The 20,320-nt window shown below is 35.9% G+C and overlaps 1 protein-coding gene across 1 annotated transcript; it reads right to left on the reverse strand.

Annotated features, from left to right (window-relative positions):
- Window positions 1-14,385: 14,385 nt before the first annotated feature.
- On the reverse strand, window positions 14,386-15,901 carry LOC127083225 (GATA transcription factor 7). Its single transcript, XM_051023506.1, has 3 exons — window positions 15,685-15,901; window positions 15,306-15,603; window positions 14,386-15,228 (listed from the first exon to the last, which is right to left on the reverse strand). Exons 2-3 carry the CDS (start codon window positions 15,597-15,599, stop codon window positions 14,620-14,622), a joined length of 903 nt encoding a protein of 300 aa, XP_050879463.1. The 5' UTR covers window positions 15,600-15,603; window positions 15,685-15,901; the 3' UTR covers window positions 14,386-14,619.
- Window positions 15,902-20,320: the final 4,419 nt, after the last annotated feature.

Below are 20,320 nucleotides of genomic sequence, written 5' to 3' on the forward strand. Positions count from 1 at the left end.
AAGTGATGGTTGGATCCAAAGCTACTCGTTCCACTACTGCTCGAGAAGTTGTCGCTCTATTGTAACTCAAGCAGCGATCAAGCAACCACCTCTACCTTCACCTCCTCAACAAAACATTGTATATCTAGAAATAGAGGTTTCGCTGCATCCCAATCTAGTCCAGACTCCTCAGGTAGCTGGATCTATCCAATTAACTCCGACTGGACCTCATATTCCACCTCCAGTTGTGCAACCTGAAGTCTTACCTGGTTTCCAATTGCTGTGAGCAAACCTTGGATTACAAGACGCTAATGAGTTGTTGAACAACATGCACAACGTCGTTTGATAACAGAACTTGCAAGCGATCGAAGAATGATTGATGTGGCTCGAAGAAAGCCTTCACAATGCTCATACATGAAGGAACACTATTCGAGGAGTTGTATCAAGGAGAACTCACATTGTCATCCTTTAGCTGACCGCTACGAAGAAATATGAAGTTCCTAAATGAAGAAATCAACATAGGAGAAAGAAACATCAAAGTCCTCCCTGAAACCCAATGGAAGATCGAGGCAACCACGGTCATCCCCCGAATCAGGAAAAAAAACAGCCGTTGAAGGTTCAACAGAAACATCCACTATGCACCAAGATTTTGGAAAGCAAAATATCATAATCCATGGAGAAGCCGCCCAAGCTAGGTGAGTACGATGGAAAGGGAGATCCAGACGAGCACATGTAACTCGTCAATGACTGACTGAACTACATCAGTGTTGACGAGGCTTATATATACAAGTTGTTTTCCTTAATCCTGGTCGGGCCGACCAGGCTATGATTCAATGGTCTGCCAGGGCGAGAGCATTGAATCATGGACCAATTTTTGTGAACGGCTCTCCGCACACGTTACCTCCCAAAAGAGACATCTAGTGATTGTAGTCACCTTGAGCGGGATTATTCAAGGGAATATGGAAAGCCTGCAAACTTATATCGATTGGTTTATGCGAGTTTTTGTTGAAGTCGAGGATGCCACATAAAGTCTTACGTGATGGATTTTAAAAAAAAATGGTCTTCTGCATAACCATCCATTCAAGTTGAAGATAGGAAGGAAAAAGGTACGAACCACCCAGGAGAAGCTGAACATACGCTTTGATAACTGATCGATAAGTTAGCAAGTGTACTAATCTGCCAATATAGTTATAATGGAAAATCCCAAGTATCGATCTCAAGGACTACTTGATGACACAAAGTTCTAGTTCTACATTAGTTAAACAAAAGCCTTGGGGATTTTGGATTGTTGGTTTGAAAAATAGCAAATAAAATGCAAGAGAGAGTAACTAAAGCAGTTGAACAGTTTAAAAGAGATTATGAACGAACATGCTAGGAAAAGTGTATGATTGGATTCATCAACAACAGTAACCTAACCTTACAACGACTTAATTAAATAACACTAATTACCGGTCCTTAAGGGTGTTTACTCCTAAGTTCTTAGTAAGAAAACCTTTAATCTTTAAATTAATCCCTATGTCCATAAAGAATTACATATGAAATTAAATATTATTTTAATCAAGAATATTCTGGTTTCCACAGGGTATCCATAGTCCTAGGCGATATCTAATATGAATTACTCACAATTAAGCGTTAACAATGGCGGTCAAACCTAAGTATTAACCGTAGATCAAACTCAATTTGTCAGAGAGACAAAGCATACAAAATAAATTTCAAGTAAATTAAATATCATCAAATCAAAGTCATTACAAGGTTCGAATCAGAATTATATCATAAATCTGAATCAGGGACACCCCCTAGCATGAGGGGTTCAACTACTCATAATAATAAAGAAGAACATAACAAAAAGTGTAGACATTACGAATTAATGGAAGAAAAGAGGTCTTCAATCACTAAACTTCATGAAATCCTTGATCCACCACGAATTCTTCAGTTCTCCAGCCTTTAAAACGCGTTCGCCGTACTAAAAAATCGTCCCACCCTAGAAAATTCGCGATTTTTTGGGTCAAATAGACCAAATTTGGGATTTTTTTTCAAATTTGAGCATGTCATACACGTATGACCTCCTTCTATATGCGTATGGCTCCTTTTTGTACTACCTCATATGCGTATGGCCTAGGGTAGGGCATATGGCTTAGTTAGAGCCATACACATAAGGCGTTGGTCTGTGCAAAAGGGCCTTGGCTGGATGGCGTCATACGCGTATGGGCCATCCCATATGCGTATGAGAAGAGGCATGAATTCCCCCCCCCCCCTTTCCGGTGATACACATATGGTGGCAGGTGTGGTTGAGTGGCCGTATGCGTATGAGACCCCTCACACGCATATGGGCAAGAGATGTACAAAATTCTCTATTTTTCTCCTACTCATGCATTTTTGTCTGGTTTCTTCTCTGATTAAACTCCTCTTGATTCTTCAGACTTTTAAACACATGAAACACTACCTCAAGCACATAAAATAACTCATAATCAATAAAACCTCAGCAGATGAAGACATGATAAAAATCTACTAAAATAAGCTTAAACTACTATCCAAACTCATAGCAATTCACCTGCTTTTGGCATTCAAACGACAATAAAATTAACACAAATGGTGACTGATCATAACCCCAAACTTAGCTTGTTACTTTCCCTCAAGCAACTTTTAGCATAAAAAAAAATCATGTCACCAATCATTAAGAAAAAAAGTTGTAAACATGTACCTCCGAGATCTTTTGTGGTTCTCTTTTGTTCCTACGTTCCATTTGACCTGATCATCAAGATCGAGTGCTTTGTCACACCAACACTTGATGACATTGTTTCTCCTGCCATCTCTATTCACACTTTCACCAGTTCTGTCAGGTGTGAATGCATATACACTCAAAATTCACAGTAAGCATTACCATACCATATGCTTGCATAAACTCTCTTTCAATTACCAGATACACATTACACACACTTTTTGAGGCCTTTTCTGGTTGTAACAGGGTCAGGCCTATGGTGGGATAATATATGGATAAGTAGGTTAATGGTTTAGAGTACTACAATCATTATTTTCACCATGTTCATTCCAAAGTACCATTGTTGGAATCTCTTAAACATTACTTTTTCTTTGGTCAACTAGCTTGGACTTCTCAGTTTTGGTATCCAACTGAGCTCTCCTTCTGGTGAGTGCTCCTGTTTATTAACATTTTTTTTTCTTTTTCTTTTTTGGTTAAGCTGTTTTTTGTTTCTTTTCAATTTTGCAACTTCTCTTTTTTTTCAAGGTGCACTCACCTTTATCAATGCTCCACAACTATCCCAAACTTAAAGGTTATTATTCCAACAACAACCCCAAACTTAGAATCAAGCACATATACAAAAATAATATACAAAAACTCTAAACAGGGTAGGAAAGTGTTTAGGCCAATGGCTCATGATGTGGTGAAATGACCAATAATGGGGATACAAACTTAAAATAGGTTAACAAAGGATACAATAATATACGGAATGACTAGAAAGACTCAAGGCTTAAACAAACAACGTGCCTCAGTGTCTATAATCATGCAATGGATATCAGAAAAGAGCAAATGCAAGTTCTAGATGATAAAGTTATACCTTAATTCTCTCTCATATGATGAAAATTGTGTTTGGCTTTTTATTTCTCACAATTTTGGTAAGAGCTAACAATGTCCATAATGCCTCTCGTGTGATGCAACTTCACACTCTTTCACAATGATCTTGCACCCCTTCCAGTAGAACTTCAGAACACCACGTTAAATCATTTTAGAGATATTATGATTGATTGGTATTGACATGGATAGGGCATCCAGACTTTATTTGGGTGATCTGAGTCAGCCACTCATGCTAGTCATCATCACTTAAATAACATAAACATAAAATGAATTAACTGAAATAAATTGTTATAATATTCAAATCAAAGTTTTGGGTAGTACATCAAAATCATAATAACAAAAAATAAGAAATACATCAAATTCAATTAAAGAAAACAAAATAAATAAAGAAAAATAAAACTAATCCTCATAAGTGCCTCTGTCTTTGTCTGTCATTTGCGTGTCAAGGCTGATCATGGTATTCGGGTCGCCATGATGCACAAAGGCGGAGACATGGGACATCTGTCCCTGTTGGTCTCTCTACCTTGAACTCTTGAAGGGACCCTGGTGCTGTCGGTGAGTGGGTTGAGAGAATGGAGATTGGTGATGGTGGTGGTGGTGCTATACATGTCCTTCTAGCTAAATCAGGGTACCCATCCCAGAATACTGATAACATCCATTTAACAGTGTTGGAGGGTCGCCTGAATATCTGTCTCTGAAACACTAAATAGCTGCCCACGTATCCACCTTATGGGTGAGATAGTGCCATGGCAAACCGGTGTGCACACAAAAGTCCTGCATGAAGCAAAACATACTCATCTTGTCATGCATGAAGCAAAACAGACTCATCTTGTCTTAGGTGCATGCTAGGGATGATGTCTGCTGGGTTAGGAAATCTCTATTGCATGCTCCTCTGTAGCTGGTACCTCCTTAGCTCATGTTGCCCTCCTGGGGTGCTCAGGAATCCACCCAACATCCAATGCTCGTGCCAGGTTCACAATGCGGCCATCTGTAAACTCCCCCACTCCTACTTTCCTGCACAATAATAAAATGACCGAAGCATGTCCTAGAGACTTCTTATTCTCACTCTAGGCCATCTTATCCATATCAGTAGAAATAATACGTCAGATGTCCACTGCACGTCAGGTCAACAAATAATACAAAGCCAGAGCTCTCATAGTGATGAGCTCTGACCCACTTTGGTTAGTATCCAGAGTATGATGTATAAAGTGCATCCACATTTTCGGGACGACATCCAAATCTACAACTGTCAGTTCCTAGGAATAGAAGTAGAAGCAGGCTGCCAATCTCTCCCCTCTTGTGCCAAACAATCCAACATCACTCGGTATGACCATCTAGTCCTCGAGGCAGTCTTCATCATCTGCTACTCGCACTTCGGTTCCCTGAACTTCTTCTTTAATAACATGTTCATCGTTTTCCAGCAAACTAGATTTGTTTCCCTCTGACCCAAGAAATCAACTTGGGCTCTGCAGAAACATCCTTATAGGCATAAGCATAAAATTCCAACACTAGTTCCTTATCCACTGGTTGGATCTGACTGTTTAGATAAGTCTATTTAGTCTTCTTCAGGACAACATGTATGTCAGCATGTTCATCTGGATGCAGGTTGAAGGCTCTCTCCTCAATAATATTATTGTACAGCAAAGAAAAATATCTCTCTTGGTGCTCAACTGAGGTAAACCCGTCAGAATCATAAGATGAAGAAGAAGAAGTGTCCATTGGTTGCTGGTATGGATCAGATATGGCCTATAACAAAGAAAAACTTGGGAAAACAAGAAAACTCAGAGAAAATTTGTCAGAGGAAAGGGTGGCGCGTATGGCCCAGGGTGGAAAATTTCAGAAAAAATATATATAGCTGTCCATACACCTCATATGCGTATCATATGCTACCTGTAGGATCATACACGTATGACAACTCTGATACGCGTATGGGAAAATATCCAACAAATGTGTAAAACTTGGATCACGTATCGTACACATATGCTTCTAGGTGACTGTTGCATATGCGTATCAAGAGTTGTCAAAATGGGCTAGCCCATATGGGCCGGCCCACTAGGTCCAAAAATTTATAGGATTTGTGCCATAAATTAAAGCCCATATTTCCAGGGCTTTTTTAGCCCAGTCCTAAAAAGCCCGCTACCCGTTAGGGCTAGATCGTATGGGCCATGGGTAGCCCGTTGACCCGCATAACTATAATTTTTTTAAAAATTATACTAATACTTATATTCACATTGATTTCTCTTACCTAACTAAATTTTATCTCTATTATATTCAGTCTTTATCTTTTAAAATTTATACATTAATATAATCAACATTTTTCCTTGTATTCTATTAGTTTCTCTTATGTTAAATATTCTAGTATTATTTTATACAATTTAGATATTTGTTGTATTTAGAAACACATTATAGTATTTACAAAAGATAATATAGTACTTAAAAATATAATATATTAAAAATAATATAATTTTAAATTTCATTTATAATAAATATTAAGGATTTTTATTTTTATTTTTTATTAAAAAAACCCGTTTATGGCCGGGTAGCACGAAGCCCATCTAAGGTCGGGCTCGGGTAATAAATTTTGAGCCCATATTACAATATGACTTTTTTGGCCCAACCCTAAAAATCCTGAGGCCCGTTAGGGCCAACCCGTTTAGGGTCGGGTAACCCATTTTAACAGCTCTACGTATATCACCTGGCCATACGCGTATGACCCAGTCTTTCAGATTCTTCGTGACCCTTGGTATGCCTCATACGCGTATATAGGGCTCTCATACGCGTATGGACAGAGACTCTGTATAAAGGTGATTTTTGGCATCCCCATATGCATATGGGGGGCAGAAGGCAATTTTTTTCCAAAACTTTTTCTTTTTGATTTGCCTTGTCTTTGAGAGATTTTCCATTTTTTTAGGCTCTGCCACACACGACTCTTAATAGATAACATAAAAAAAGAACATGAATGTAAATCTCACAACTAAAATCAAAACTATTACTACCTCCCTTGGGTTACCTCCCAAGAAGCGCTTTTTAACGTCCATAGCTTTTCGTATTACCAGTGTATAGTGCTCTGAGCTAAGCCTCTTCCACCAGGCCACTCTCCTGTCCCTACTGATAAGGTTTTAACCTCTAGCCATTGACTTTGAAGGTGTGTCCACTGGTGTTATTTTTCAACTCAACTGCCCCATGAGGAAACACTTTGTTGACAGTGAATGGACCAGACCATCTAGACTTCAGCTTTCCAGGAAATAGCTTCAACCTGGAATTAAACAAGATAACCAACAATCCTTCCCAAAATTCCCTTTTCTGAAACTTTCGATCATGCCATTTTTTGTTTGTTATTTGTAAATTTTTGCATTCTCGTAAGCCTGGTTCCTAAATTCTTCCAACTCATGGAGCTGAAGAATTATGGAATTATGGAATCACCCGCTTTTGAAATATCATAGTTCAGGAATTTTGAGGTCCGCAATGCTTTGTGTTCCAGCTCTAAAGGTTGGTGACAAGATTTTCCATAAACTAACTGATAAGGAGACATACCTATGGATGTTTTGAATATAATTCTATATGCCCGCAATGTATCATCCAAATTTGTTTCCCAATCCTTCCTAGAGGCACTCACAGTCTTTTCTAGAATTTGCTTTATTTGTCTAATAGAAACTTCTACATGCCCACTTGTTTGAGGATGGTATGAAATTGCAATTTTGTGCTTCACATTGTATTTCAAACCAAGTTTTCCAAAGACGATTCAGGAAATGTGTACCTTCATCACTTATCAGTGCCCTTGGAACTCCAAACCTTGCGAAGATATTAGTTCTCAGAAACTTCACTACCACTTTAGCATTATTTATGGGTAAATCCATGGCTTCTACCTACTTAGATATATAGTTGATCGCCACCGAAATGTAATTCTTACCAAACGATGGTGGAAACGGCCCCATAAAATCTATACCCCACACATCAAATAGTTCTACCTCTAACATAACATTCTGGAGCATCTGGTTTCTATTTGAAATATTACTTGTCCTCTGGAATCTGTCACATTCTTGAACTATGAAGTGAGTATCTTTGAGAAAAGTGGGTCAATATAATCCTGATTGGAGAACTTTAGCTTTTGTCCTATCTCCACTAAAGTATCCTCCATATTCTAAATTATGACAAGCTTTAAGGATGTCCCCCTTCTCTCCTTCTGGGACACTTTTTCGAATCAATCCATCTATCCCTTTTTTTATAAAGGAATGGATCATCCCACAAATACAACCTGCAATCATGTAAAAAAAATTTATTTCTATTATAGTCAAAACCATCAGGTATCAATCCACCTACCAAATAGTTTGCATAATCTACAAACCATGGAACACCAGTAATAGCCAAGATGCGTTCATCAGCAAATGCATCATGAATTGGGAGTTTCTCTTATGTTTCCTCAACCGGGGACATGCAGGACAAGTGATCAACAACACTGTTCTCACACCCCTTTTTATCCCGGATCTCAAGATCAAACTCTTGAAGCAGTAATATCCATCTCAAGAGTCTTGGCTTTGATTCCTGTTTAGCAAACAAGTACCTTAAAGTAGCATGGTTAGTATACACAATAATTTTTTACCCTAGTAAGCAATAAATGAATTTGTGAAAAGCATAAACAACAACTAACAACTCCTTTTTGGTAGTTGCATAATTCATCTGAGCAGGATTAAGAACATGACTAGCATAATATATCGCATACAATAGTTTTTCTCTTCTTTGTCCTAGCACATCCCATACAGTAATTTCACTTGCATCATCCATGATCTCGAAAGGAAGAAACCAATATGGGGCAATCATAATATGTGCAAAAATAATCTTACTCTTTAAAGTATCAAATGCCACCTTACACTCTTTGTCAAAAGTGAAAGGCTTGTCTTTTACAAGCAAATTAGTCAATGATTTAGCAATCTTTGAAAAAACTCTTATGAACCTGCGAGATAAACTTGCATGTCCTAAGAAAATCCTTACCCCCTTTTCATTCATTGGGGGTGTGAGATTAAAAATTACCTCCACTTTTGCTTTGCCAACTTCTATTCCCTTGTGGGAAATTTTGTGACCTAACACTATACCTTCTTGTACCATAAAATGACACTTTTCCCAATTCAAAATCAGGTTTGTTTGCTGGCACCTTTCTAAGACAAGAGACAAGTTTGTTAAACAATTATTAAAAGAAGAACCACAAACAGAAAAATCATTCATAAACACTTCCATGCGCTTTTCAAGCATGTCGACAAATATGTATGTCACACATCTCTAAAAAGTAGTAGGGGCGTTGCACAACCCAAATGATATCCTTTTGTAGGCAAACCTACCAAAAGGGCATGTGAACATTGTCTTCTCTTGATCATCAGGGGTTACAGTAATTTGATTGTACCCCGAGTATCCATATAGAAAATAATAGTACTCATGACCGACGAGCCTCTCTAACATATGATCAATAAAATGGAGAGGAAAATGATCTTTCCTTATTGCAGTGTTGAGCCTTTTGTAATCAATACACACTCTTCAGTCAGTTACTATGCGAGTGGGAATTAATTCATCTTTCTCGTTCATTATCATTGTTGTTCTTCACTTCTTTGGCACCACATGTACTAGAGTCACCCGTGAACTGTCATAAATAGGATAAATTAGACATGCATCCAACAACTTCACCATTTCCTTTCTCACTACCTCTTTCTTTGCTGGATTTAGTCTTCTTTGGGGTTGTACTACTGGTTTGTGATAATCCCCCATCAGTATTTTGTTCATGCATACTTTCAAGTACCAATGGTTCATCCCATAACACTTTTGTATTTCTTCAATACTTGCACCAATTTCTCTTCCTCTTTTTCTTGTAGCCCAAAAATTATTATTGTCGGACAATTCTTCTCAAAATCCAAAAAGACATACCTCAGATTCTCAGGTAGCTGCTTCAACTCTGCACCTGTTTCAGATTCCTTTTTGCTTTTTGCTTCCTTTGGGCCCCTTAAATCCTCTCACATGTGTGGTTTGAATATTAGCCATTGAGGAGGTGCTTCCATCATGGCTAACACTTTCTTCTCTTTTTCATCCTTGTTTTCCTCTATTTCCTGAGCTGACAAGCTTAGGACTCTTTCCAAAGGTCATTTGGTGATTTGGTTTTGAATAGACTGATATACCAATGTGTTTAAGACTTCAACTGTATTACTAGTCCCCACATCATATTTGTACTTCATATTACTCCTAACATCAATTTTTAGCTCTTCATCATAAAACTTAAGGGTCATGGTTCCTTCCTAAATATCTATCATGCATCTCCTCGTTTCTAGGAAAGGTCTCCCCAAAATCAGAGGGATCTTTTCATCTTCAGGCATTTCAAGAATAACAAAGTCAACAGGAAACACAAACTTGTCTATTTTTACCAGAACATCTTCCATTATGCCATAAGGTTGCTTTATTGAATGATCAGCAAACTGAAATTTCATTATGGTATTATGAACTGTGCCAATTCCTAACTTCTTATAGTTGGACAAAAGCGTAACACTCACACTAGCTCCCAAATTAATAAGTGCCTTCTTGAATTTTTCTATCCCCAATTGTGCATGGAATGGTGAGAGAATCCCTATCTTTCTTTTTCAGCGAAATCTTCATACCCTACAAAATAGCACTACAAGTTTCAGTGAAAAGTATAGGTTCAGTGTCAACAGTGCGTTTCTTAGAGAATGGGATATTAATTTCAAGTTTTAGTGAAAAGTATAGGATATTAATTTCAAGTGCCTTAGAGAATGGGATATTAATTCCAGGTTTCTTAACCATCTCTAAGAACTTATCAAATTGTTTTTCATGCTGATCCTTCTTCTTGTTTGTTGGAGGATATGGGAGTTTAATGGTTGGTTTTGGCTCTTTTAGTTTTTTCTCAACCACTTTTTGTGTGACTTCTTCTTCAGTAATATTCTGGTTATCCTTTAATTTCATAGCCACTTCCAGAAAATGGTCTTCTTCTCCTGGTTTTTCTTCAGGGTTATCAGTTGACTTGCCATTTCTAGTTATCACATCACTCACATTATTATACTCTCATAAATTTGTCACTATTGCACTAGGAAGGGACCCTTGTGCTTGAGAACCTGCTATTTGTTGTGCTATCTAACCCATATGAACTTCCAGATTCATAATAGAAGTTGTAGTGTTCCTTTGATTATATCTTGTCTCCTCTTGGAATTGGGAGTTTTGAGCGGCCATCTTTTTAATGGCTAATTCCCAATCTACCTTCTCAAGAGCTTGTTGCTAATATTTCTATTGAAATTGATTCTGGTAATTTTGCTGAGGTCAATACTGTTATTAGTTCTGATACTGAATACGACCCTATTTTTTAACATTCCCTTGTTGATATTTTCAAGAGAAGTTTAGATTATTCTTCCAACCTGGATTATAAGTATTAGAATATGGGTTGTTATACGTTAGAAAATTCACTTCTTCAATTTGTTGCGCACTTGCAACAAAACGCATGGAAAAATGAGGCCCACCATAGATTTCACAACTAATAGCTTGAACTGGTTGAACTTGAGTTACCTGTTAAGTACCTATATTCATCCATACTAGCGTTGAAGATGACCATGCAACAAAGGGAAACTAACGTACTTTTCTAGAGTAAGAGTTTTCTTGATACCTATGTTGGAGACACTTAGATCCATTTTACTCCTCTTAGTGGTAGCGGAGAAGAACATCTTTGATTTAGCAACATTCACTTTAAGGCCAAAAAACATGGAAAAATGATTCAAGATATTATAAATGATCACTTTCTGGGAGTTAAAAACCTTCACAAAAAGAAGAACATCATTAGAAAAATAAATGCGATAGAATGGGTCCATTATGAGATAACCTGGAAGGTTTCCAATGGCCTTCATCGACTGCCCTGATGATTGTCTATGACAAGAATTCCATGCAGATAACCTTGTTGTAATCCTCTAGTCATAACAAAATTTGATAGTTGTATCCCATTACAAAGAATATACATAAAGGAGCTAGTTACATAGTGCATGATCAATGTTATAGTAATGGAAGGAAACTTGTGTCGCTTCAAACAAAATTCAAAGTAATCCCAATTAACATGATCACAGGTCTTTTAAAAATATATTTTGAACACCATCTCAACTTTTATCTTTTTAGATTTACGCATAGAATGAATGACTTCTTGGAGGATAATGACAATATTTGTTGTCCCTTTACCAGACAAAAAACTACTCTAGAAGGATCAAACTATCTGATTTAGATAAGGATGCAATCAATTAACCATAATCTTCGTAATAAGCTTGTAAGTTATGTTACACAAGCTAATATTTGATTAGGAATTAATGTGATAAGAGTCTTAGAAAGAGAGAAGTGAAAGCTACCTGTCACAAAGGCATCTGATATAAGTTAGAGAACGTCATCTTCAACTATATGCCAAAATTGTTTAAAGAAAATACCCTAAAATCCATCATGGCCATACGCCTTGAAATGGTGCATTTGATTCAATGCATAAGTAACTTCTTCCCTCGTCACTTATTGAGTCAAAGAGTGTTGAGCCTCTTTAGTAAGGATCGAAGCCATATTTGAGTCATCCATACTAGCGGGGAGTATAGGAAATGCAAGGCAAAAAATACCTTTAAAAAATGTCAAAGCTTCTTTCTTGAGAATAGTATCATCATCGCACCAAACACCATTAGGAGGATGAAGGCCATGGAATTTATTTTTCTTCCGTCAGATTACTATTTTGGTATGAAATTTTTTGGTGTTAAGATCTCCCAACTTCATCCAATCACCTCTAGCCTTTTGATACCAATGAATCTCCCCTTGAGCAAAGATCTCATCATACTCCTGTTGATGCTCATGTTGGAGATAAATTAGTCTTGTTGAATCTATTATCTCCAAAGAGTGTTGGATACCCCTGAGTCTCTTCTCAATGTTATGTTTTTGTTTGTTGATATTGTCAAAAGTTTCCTTATTAAAAAAGACAGAATTGTGCTGCACATTTTGGAGATAAGTTACAATGCCATCTAGGGATTCCCCTAAGCAGTATGAACTATATTGGAGTATTTCGGGTGAGTGATCCAAGCTGCCTCAAACCTAAAAGGACACGACCCGTGGTCTTGGAGGGAAGGTCACACCTAAGGAGAATGAGGTTGTGATCATAATGAAATTTATACAACACCTCAACATATGCATTAGGAAAAGTCGTGCGCTAAGCAACATCAACTTAGGCCTTATCTAGTTTGTAATACACCATTCGATTACTAGTACAAGTCATATTCCAAGTAAATTTCCCACCAATCATTTCTACTTCAACTAAATTATATTTATCAATGACATTCAACAAAGCAACTGCCCTAAAAGGATTAAAATTACCTCATTTTTGTTCAGTCGGATGAATGATATCGTTAAAGTCTCCAATCAACATCCACGGACCATCAACAATGTTCCCCTAGTCAATGAGACGGAGCCACAAGTCAAGACGAGAAGTGTACACGAGACTAGCATAAATTTCAATTACATACCAAGAGGAAGTTCTCGTGATATCTTAATAGTAATTGTATCCATAAAGACATCATGCACAACAATTACAATGTTAATACCATTCTCCTTTAACACCCAAATGTCTCCGAATTGACTACGCGTATCCACGTAGTGAACACTCACATATTCAACTCCAAGAAGAATTTAATCTTATAAAAACCAATGTGTATTTTTTAATCAAATTTATCATGTATCTTTTAACCTTAGTATTAGAGACTGTCGTATATTTCAAGAGAGTACAGTTAAATTATATATATATATATATATATATATATATATATATATATATATATATATATATATATATATATATATATATATATATATATATATATATATATATATATATATATATATATATATATATATATATATATATATATATATATATATATAATCTACTTCAAAAAGAAGAATAGAATATCAATCGATCAAGCCTCTTATCATTAAAAAAAATCCACCATGAGCCACTGGACCCCATCATGTGGCGGCAATATCACATTTTAGGGGGTACTCTCACTCAAATCAGTGCCACCTAATATTATTAGTTAAATGCTTCCATCACACTTCATGCTTGTGTGATGTGTCTTAGACTCTTAGTGGTGATTGATTAAGATTAATTAAATTCAATATTTCTTAAACACTTGAAAAAAATTAACTCAAATTTTGATGCAGTATAATGGTTAAATATAATTAGTTGCATATATAACTAATAATGAATGAGTCAAATCAAATACTAGTATAATTTAAATCTTAATTTGACATTTAATTTAATAAACTTCATTCACTAATTTATTATATTTTAATTTCTAAGTTGATTCTACTTTGTCTTATGTTTGACCAAACTAGAACTCAAATATTTCAAAATTAAGGTATTTGTCAGATTAAATTGTGATTTAATTAATTTATCAATATCAATTAAACTCAAATTTTAGCTTATAATTTAATTTTTTACACACTCTGAACCAAACTTTAGCTTATAAAATGAATTAATTAACTTTAATTGATTTGTGCATAATTCCACTTCTGACCCATCTCTCTCCCGCTCACACACGAAATCAAAAATACACTATTCACCTTAGTTGAATAATTCAATCTTTTGCAGTAGTAATATATGACAAAGCAATGAAAATATCTAACTCTAACCAACCAAATAACAGCTTGAACAAATACCTATCTTCACACCTAACTTATTTTTCTTGAGCCAATTTCACACCTAAATTACTATTTCTCCAACTACTTTTGTTTTGGGAGTGAAATCCTGCAAATAACTTAAAACTTAATTTGTTAAAAAAAACTTATAACTGTATTAGATTAATTAAAAAGAACAAAGCTAAGAAAATGGAATAAAAATAAAAACACTCCATACCTTCCTAATAATATCCCTTACCTGCTGCCTACCTGACTACCACTACAACTACAACCACTAAATATTTTACAAAAAAGATGAACCCGGTTCAAACCGTTTGGTCGAGGTATAACAACTAACCCATTAAACTCTTTCCTAATCTAAACTCTCAGCAAGTTGTAACTATTTGGGTCTGAGCCGATAAACCGGATTCCGGTCCAACCATCCCTTTCCTCTTCCTCATCTCCAACACTTTGCGGTGGCTATTGGAGTGAATTTCACTACTGAAAGTTGGGCTACAAGCCGGTCTATACTCCGAAAAAAGCCGACCGGATTTATACCGAACCCCACACGCGTTACATAGGGTTTTAGCTCCTAACGGACCGGTTCTCCACTGCGGCGTCTTCTGCACTTGGCAATGACTACACCGTCGCTGTAAATGGCCCTCATCTTGGGCTTCAACTCCATCAACTTGGGCCTGGGCCTGGGCCTTTTTCTTCTGTTTCTTCGCTGGCGGCTCTGCAAAGACCGTAGACGGAAAAAACGGACGCAAAATCAAAGGGCTAAAAGCCCAAGCCCGAGGGTTTGGTTTTCTGCTCTTGACGGTTCTGGTTTTTCTGGTAATTTTATCAGAAGAAAAACGAAAAGGTTTTTCATGGTTCGGTTCATTTTGAGGATACGCGTTGGTTTGAAGTTGAACCGGGTAGAGAAGAGGAAGCTCTGGTAAAGAATCATCTACAAAATGAGAAACCCATTCAAGGCCTGCCACGTCATCATCCTGTAAACAAAATCCCTAGTTTCAGCTTCAGTTACAAAACGGACAAGTAGATGAATTTTACAGTGACAGAGACTCACCGGAACGAGTAATTCAGTTGAGAAAATGGAATCATAGGAAGCGTCGGTGGAATTGGAGTTGCTATCTTCCGAGAGCGAGTGAGAGGAAAGAGATAAACTATCTTTTTCTTCTTCATCTCCCTCGTGGTGTTGTTCATCGCCGTTGGAGAAGTCAAGGAGGTCGTCCACCGAGAAATCTTCACCGGCAACCACCGTGTTCGAGTTAAAGCTAAACAGTTCTTCACCAAGCGTTTGTTGAAAAACAAACTCCCTCCTCAAACTCGGTTTCAAAGCTTTTGCCACCGCAAACTCCATTTTTCTGCAAATAAATTCAACTATTAACCAGTTTCAATTTCAGGTTTCATTTTTTGTGCTCAATTTTCATTATTATTATTATTACCTGTTAAAACAAAGAAGAAGAAGAATTGAAGGATAAACAGCACTGAAGTTTTGTTAGGTTGAAAGAAGAAACTTTATGAATATTTCTTTCTTCTCTTTCTCTTTCTCTGCTCTTATTGTTATTGTCTTTTTTTTATATTTTATTTTGGAATTTAAACACAGTAGCATATCTTCCTTTGTAAAAAGGGTGATCCAGCATGCGTGTGACATTTGGTCACGTGGTGGGGCTTGACTATTATTGGAATAGTTATAGTTATAGTTTTATTTAATTTTTAATTTTTAATTAATGAATGAAACGTAAAATTCAAAATTTCTTTTATCGATGATTCTTATTTTATTTTTTTTGACTTAACCAAAAATAATAAAGCTGGCCCGGTCCAATGCAAGTGGGCGAGCCGGCTAAAAACAAAAAAACGTTAAAATCACACGCCGGTTTTGACTGTTACAATCATGTACAGGCACCGTTGATGGTGGTGATAATGAACGGGTGAGATTTAACGTGAGATGTTTGGCGGTAGTAGTTTTCAAAAAACAGATTCCGCAACGCAACGAATTTGTTACTAACAAGGAAACCGCCTTGGATGAAAAAGTGGGTCCAGTTTTTTTGGGTATTTGCAAAAATGGGAATGGTTCGTTGCGTTGATCTCGCCTTGTGACGTGGATAATTGTTTTTTGAGAAATAAAATATTTTAATTTTATTGAGGACTGTTTGGCGCGTGAAGTTATTGACTTTTAAAAGTAGTAATGTGAGTGAGATTCGAGGCTTCAACTTATCACGTTTGGACTCAACTTATTTTTGGCGCGTTTCTTTTATGCTTTGTGGACTCTTAGCTGTCTTCCTTAACATGTAAAATTATGTTTTCTTTTGCTTTAAGCCAAATACTACTTCATTCTTTTATTTTATTATTACTTTTATTTTAACATCTAGAAAACTGCTATAAATTTCTTACTTGTTCACATTTTTCTTTTTCTTTTTCTTTTATTCTAACATACAAAAGTCTTTACTTTAATTACACGTGGCCTTTAGATTTTATTTGAAGGAGTAACTAGGATTTAGAAACATTGTTGAATGAGGGAAAATGAAAGGAATTATTAAGAGATGTTATAGCTATTAATTATTGTGGGGAGATTGGATGAGAATACTAAAACTCAGTTGAACTGTTACTCTATTGACATTTTCACATAAATTTTAAAAAAATAATAAATAAAAGAGAAAAAATTATATTTTATTAAACTATCTTTGATGAAAGTAATAGTAATTAGATAGTAAAAATTGAAAAGATGTATTAGAAGTTGAAATTAGTCATTCATTTTGGAACATTTATTTATTTCAAATACTCGTTATGGGACAGTGGGAGTACCTTATTATTCAATTGTACTCTTTCGGTTCTTTTTTAAGTGTTATTTTTTATTTTCTCTGGGATATAATGAGTGACTCAGTCGACTATTTCAATAGATTAAGAAAAATAAATAAATAAAAGAGAGATAATGATATTTTTACTAAAGTATCCTTAGAATATATTAGGAATGATGAAAGTAATATTAATTAGAAGATAAAGTTGAAAAATATATATTGAAAATTGAAATTGATCATTCAAATTTGGACACTTTTTTATTTCAAATAGATAATTTATTGTGGGACGGATCGGATAACTTTTTATATATACCAAGAAAGCTAATCATTATTATTACTTTTCAAACAATAATTTTTTTTTACCTATAATACTCCTAATTATTTATTATATTCAATTAATATTACCTTGTATTTTGCAAGTGATAATTTGCAAGTGATATTAATATTACCTTGTATTTTGCAAGTGATAATTTTTTTTAAATGACATTTAGAAAAGAACAGAGAAAATATTACATTTGTTCCTTTATATAAGAGACAATTCACTTTTAAGTTCATTGAATAATTAACGTATTTGATTTAAAAACTGACGAAATACATTAGTTATTCAATGAATCTAAAAAATAAATTGTCTCTTATATAACAGTACAGTAATAAATAAGGGTTTCATTTAGTTTTGTAATATATTTTTAATTTTTAAAATTTTAAAATATTATAATTTGTGTGATTTTGTTTAGTTGCAAAAATATTTTTTATTTATGATTTTTTTAAAATAAGAAACTTATAAGTTTTTAAAATTTTGATTTTTAATTTTGAAAATTGAAAAGAGATAAAAGAAGAAAAAAATAAAGAAAATAGTACAATTTTGTTAATAAGAAATTTGTAATATTGTTCAATTTAAAATGTAATTTTGTTTAAATGAATCATATTGTTTTATGAAACAAATGTGTTAAAATCACAAGTAAGCATGGAAATAATATTTATGTTTCACAGGTCGACTGTGAGGTCCAAAGACAAAACAAGGTGAAAGGATAAATAAATTTCATGTCTCATATTACTTAGATTAACTTACTCGGAAAGCATATCATCGCCATCTAGATCCATTGGACCGACCATTTTCATTTTATGCTCAAACATAGATTCATATGCTAACTAATTATTCTATTTATTGATTTAAGCGTACGAATTTCATTTTTCATTTACACTACACTTTTCAATATCTTATTGACCTGAGAGCTGGAGTGTTAATCTTGTAGGTCAACCCTTATCCTCCACATTAGAACCTTGAACCACGATAACATTCCACCAATTCAACCTCTTTGATCATCGTTTAGTTACATAGCAAAACATTGGCACCGTTTATGAGAATCGATCTTTGATTCCTACGATTTCCATAATCTATCATTTCTCAATTTGACTGATCAGATCCATATCTTCTTCGATTGAAGTATGTATCTCCATCTTCAGTTTAGCTCCTTTAAGATTCATAGTCGAAAGTTTTGCACCAGATTTACCAAACAATGGCATTGTCGAAAGCCACTCGTTCCGCCGCTCAACGGCAAGCTAAAGCAGCAAGAAATCCCCTGCCTCTACAAAGGAAGGACAACCAAATCTCAACATCTACTCCTTCAATTCCTCCACCACCAAGCTCCGTGCAACTTGAGACATTCTAGAGAACCTCTCAATTTCCTTCGTTCGCCGGATCCGTTCCACAATTCCACAAAGGGGAATCCTCTTTCAGACCTGCACTTTTGCCTACAGGCATTGGACGCAAAGCGCTTCCCGGCTCAGTCCACAAGGAGCTAAGTCTTACAAGTTAGTCTCAGTCCACAAGGAGCTAACGAGTTATGGAATGACATGTTCTAGATGATTCAGCATCAAAACTCCTAGGCTATTGTAGATAGACCTACTATGATCAAAGAGATCCTACACAATGATATCCCAAAGAACAACATTGTCCAAGGGGTGGCTTCACATAAGGTCGGCGAACCGAGAAAGAACCCAAAAAGATGTTCTCGGGTGATCAAAGAAATGCTCGATACCCCTTTTCTTCCCCCCAGGTGAAAACCTGATTTGAGGTCGACGTAATGTGGACTTATCACAACCTTCAGAGTAGCTAGCTTCCAAGAGGATGATGAAGTCGCAATTTCCGCTTTGTGGTATGTTGTTTGTATTTGTGAATTGGCACCGTGGGACTTTGATTGGTTTAGTTGTGGCGTTTATGACATCACCCCTAAGTCGTTTGTAATGAGGCTTTGATTGATTTTGATCATAAGGAAAAGATAGTTTAACAAATATTTATTTATTTTATGATGTAATAATCTTCATACATCACAATAATATTTGTGTTTTACAAATGCAGAAAATTATGCAAAAAGTTAAATTTAAACAAGTTGTGTGGTTGCTGGTTATTAGTTGCTAGGGGTTATTGTATGGGATCTGGCAGCTAGTTCAGGCTTTTATCTGGATCCTTCACCTGCAAATTTTCGACCAACATAGTTTGCATTGTATTTAGGGGAAGGATTTTTATTTCTCTTAACTTCCTGATGATGAAGACTATGTTGATTGTCATAGATTTATCTCTGTCCTCCGCCTGATACCGCTACAGGGCCTTGTATATCCTATTTTCTCGAAATAGGTCGATGCTTATTGTCATCGTGGAATTTATTATACTTTAGCTTGAGGTGGATCGGGGAGGCCATTATGTCTAAGGTGGTTTTGAAGGGTCCCGCCCAAGATATAGTTATAGACGCTTTTGTAGGGAAACACCAAAACTTGTGAGTCAGCCATCTTGGTGTCTCTATCTTCCCTTAGAGTAACAATCAGCTCAATGTACCCATAGGGACGGGTTACCATGTTGTTGAAGGCCTTCAAGTTGGATCCTTCATAAGGGCACTACTTCTCCTTCTTCAGCCCCATCTTTTTGAAGATGTCTGAGTACATGATATGGTAGGAGTTGATGTCATCAATTATGACTCGTGAAATCTCAAAATTGGAGATGGAATTCAATATTACTAGAGGAAAGATCTCGTTTGGGATCCCTCGTATCTTTCCACGATCATGGAACCCAAGGATAAGTCTCTCTAGTTCCTCGGTTGTAGTTTTGTCTTCTCTTTTGTTCATGACCATTAAATCAACAATGTTTCTCTTCATCGTACCTTTTGAGGGATTCCTTTCTCTAAGAAAACTTCAAGTGATGAATGCAATATATCAACGCTTTCCTTTATGGCATACCCTTTCTTCATTGTTGTTGTCTTTCCTCCTTTTGGCTCCAACAATAGCTTCA

Source organism: Lathyrus oleraceus, chromosome 5 (assembly GCF_024323335.1).
Source record: "Lathyrus oleraceus cultivar Zhongwan6 chromosome 5, CAAS_Psat_ZW6_1.0, whole genome shotgun sequence".
Classification (NCBI taxonomy): Eukaryota; Viridiplantae; Streptophyta; class Magnoliopsida; order Fabales; family Fabaceae; genus Lathyrus; species Lathyrus oleraceus.

Excerpts from the sequence above, each read along its gene's own strand:
- LOC127083225 (XM_051023506.1), bottom strand. The coding sequence starts at position 15,599 with ATGGAGTTTGCGGTGGCAAAAGCTTTGAAACCGAGTTTGAGGAGGGAG. Across the intron at positions 15,229-15,305 it reads CAACTGAATTACTCGTTCCG|GATGATGACGTGGCAGGCCT; the intron begins GTGAGTCTCTGT and ends TTTTGTTTACAG.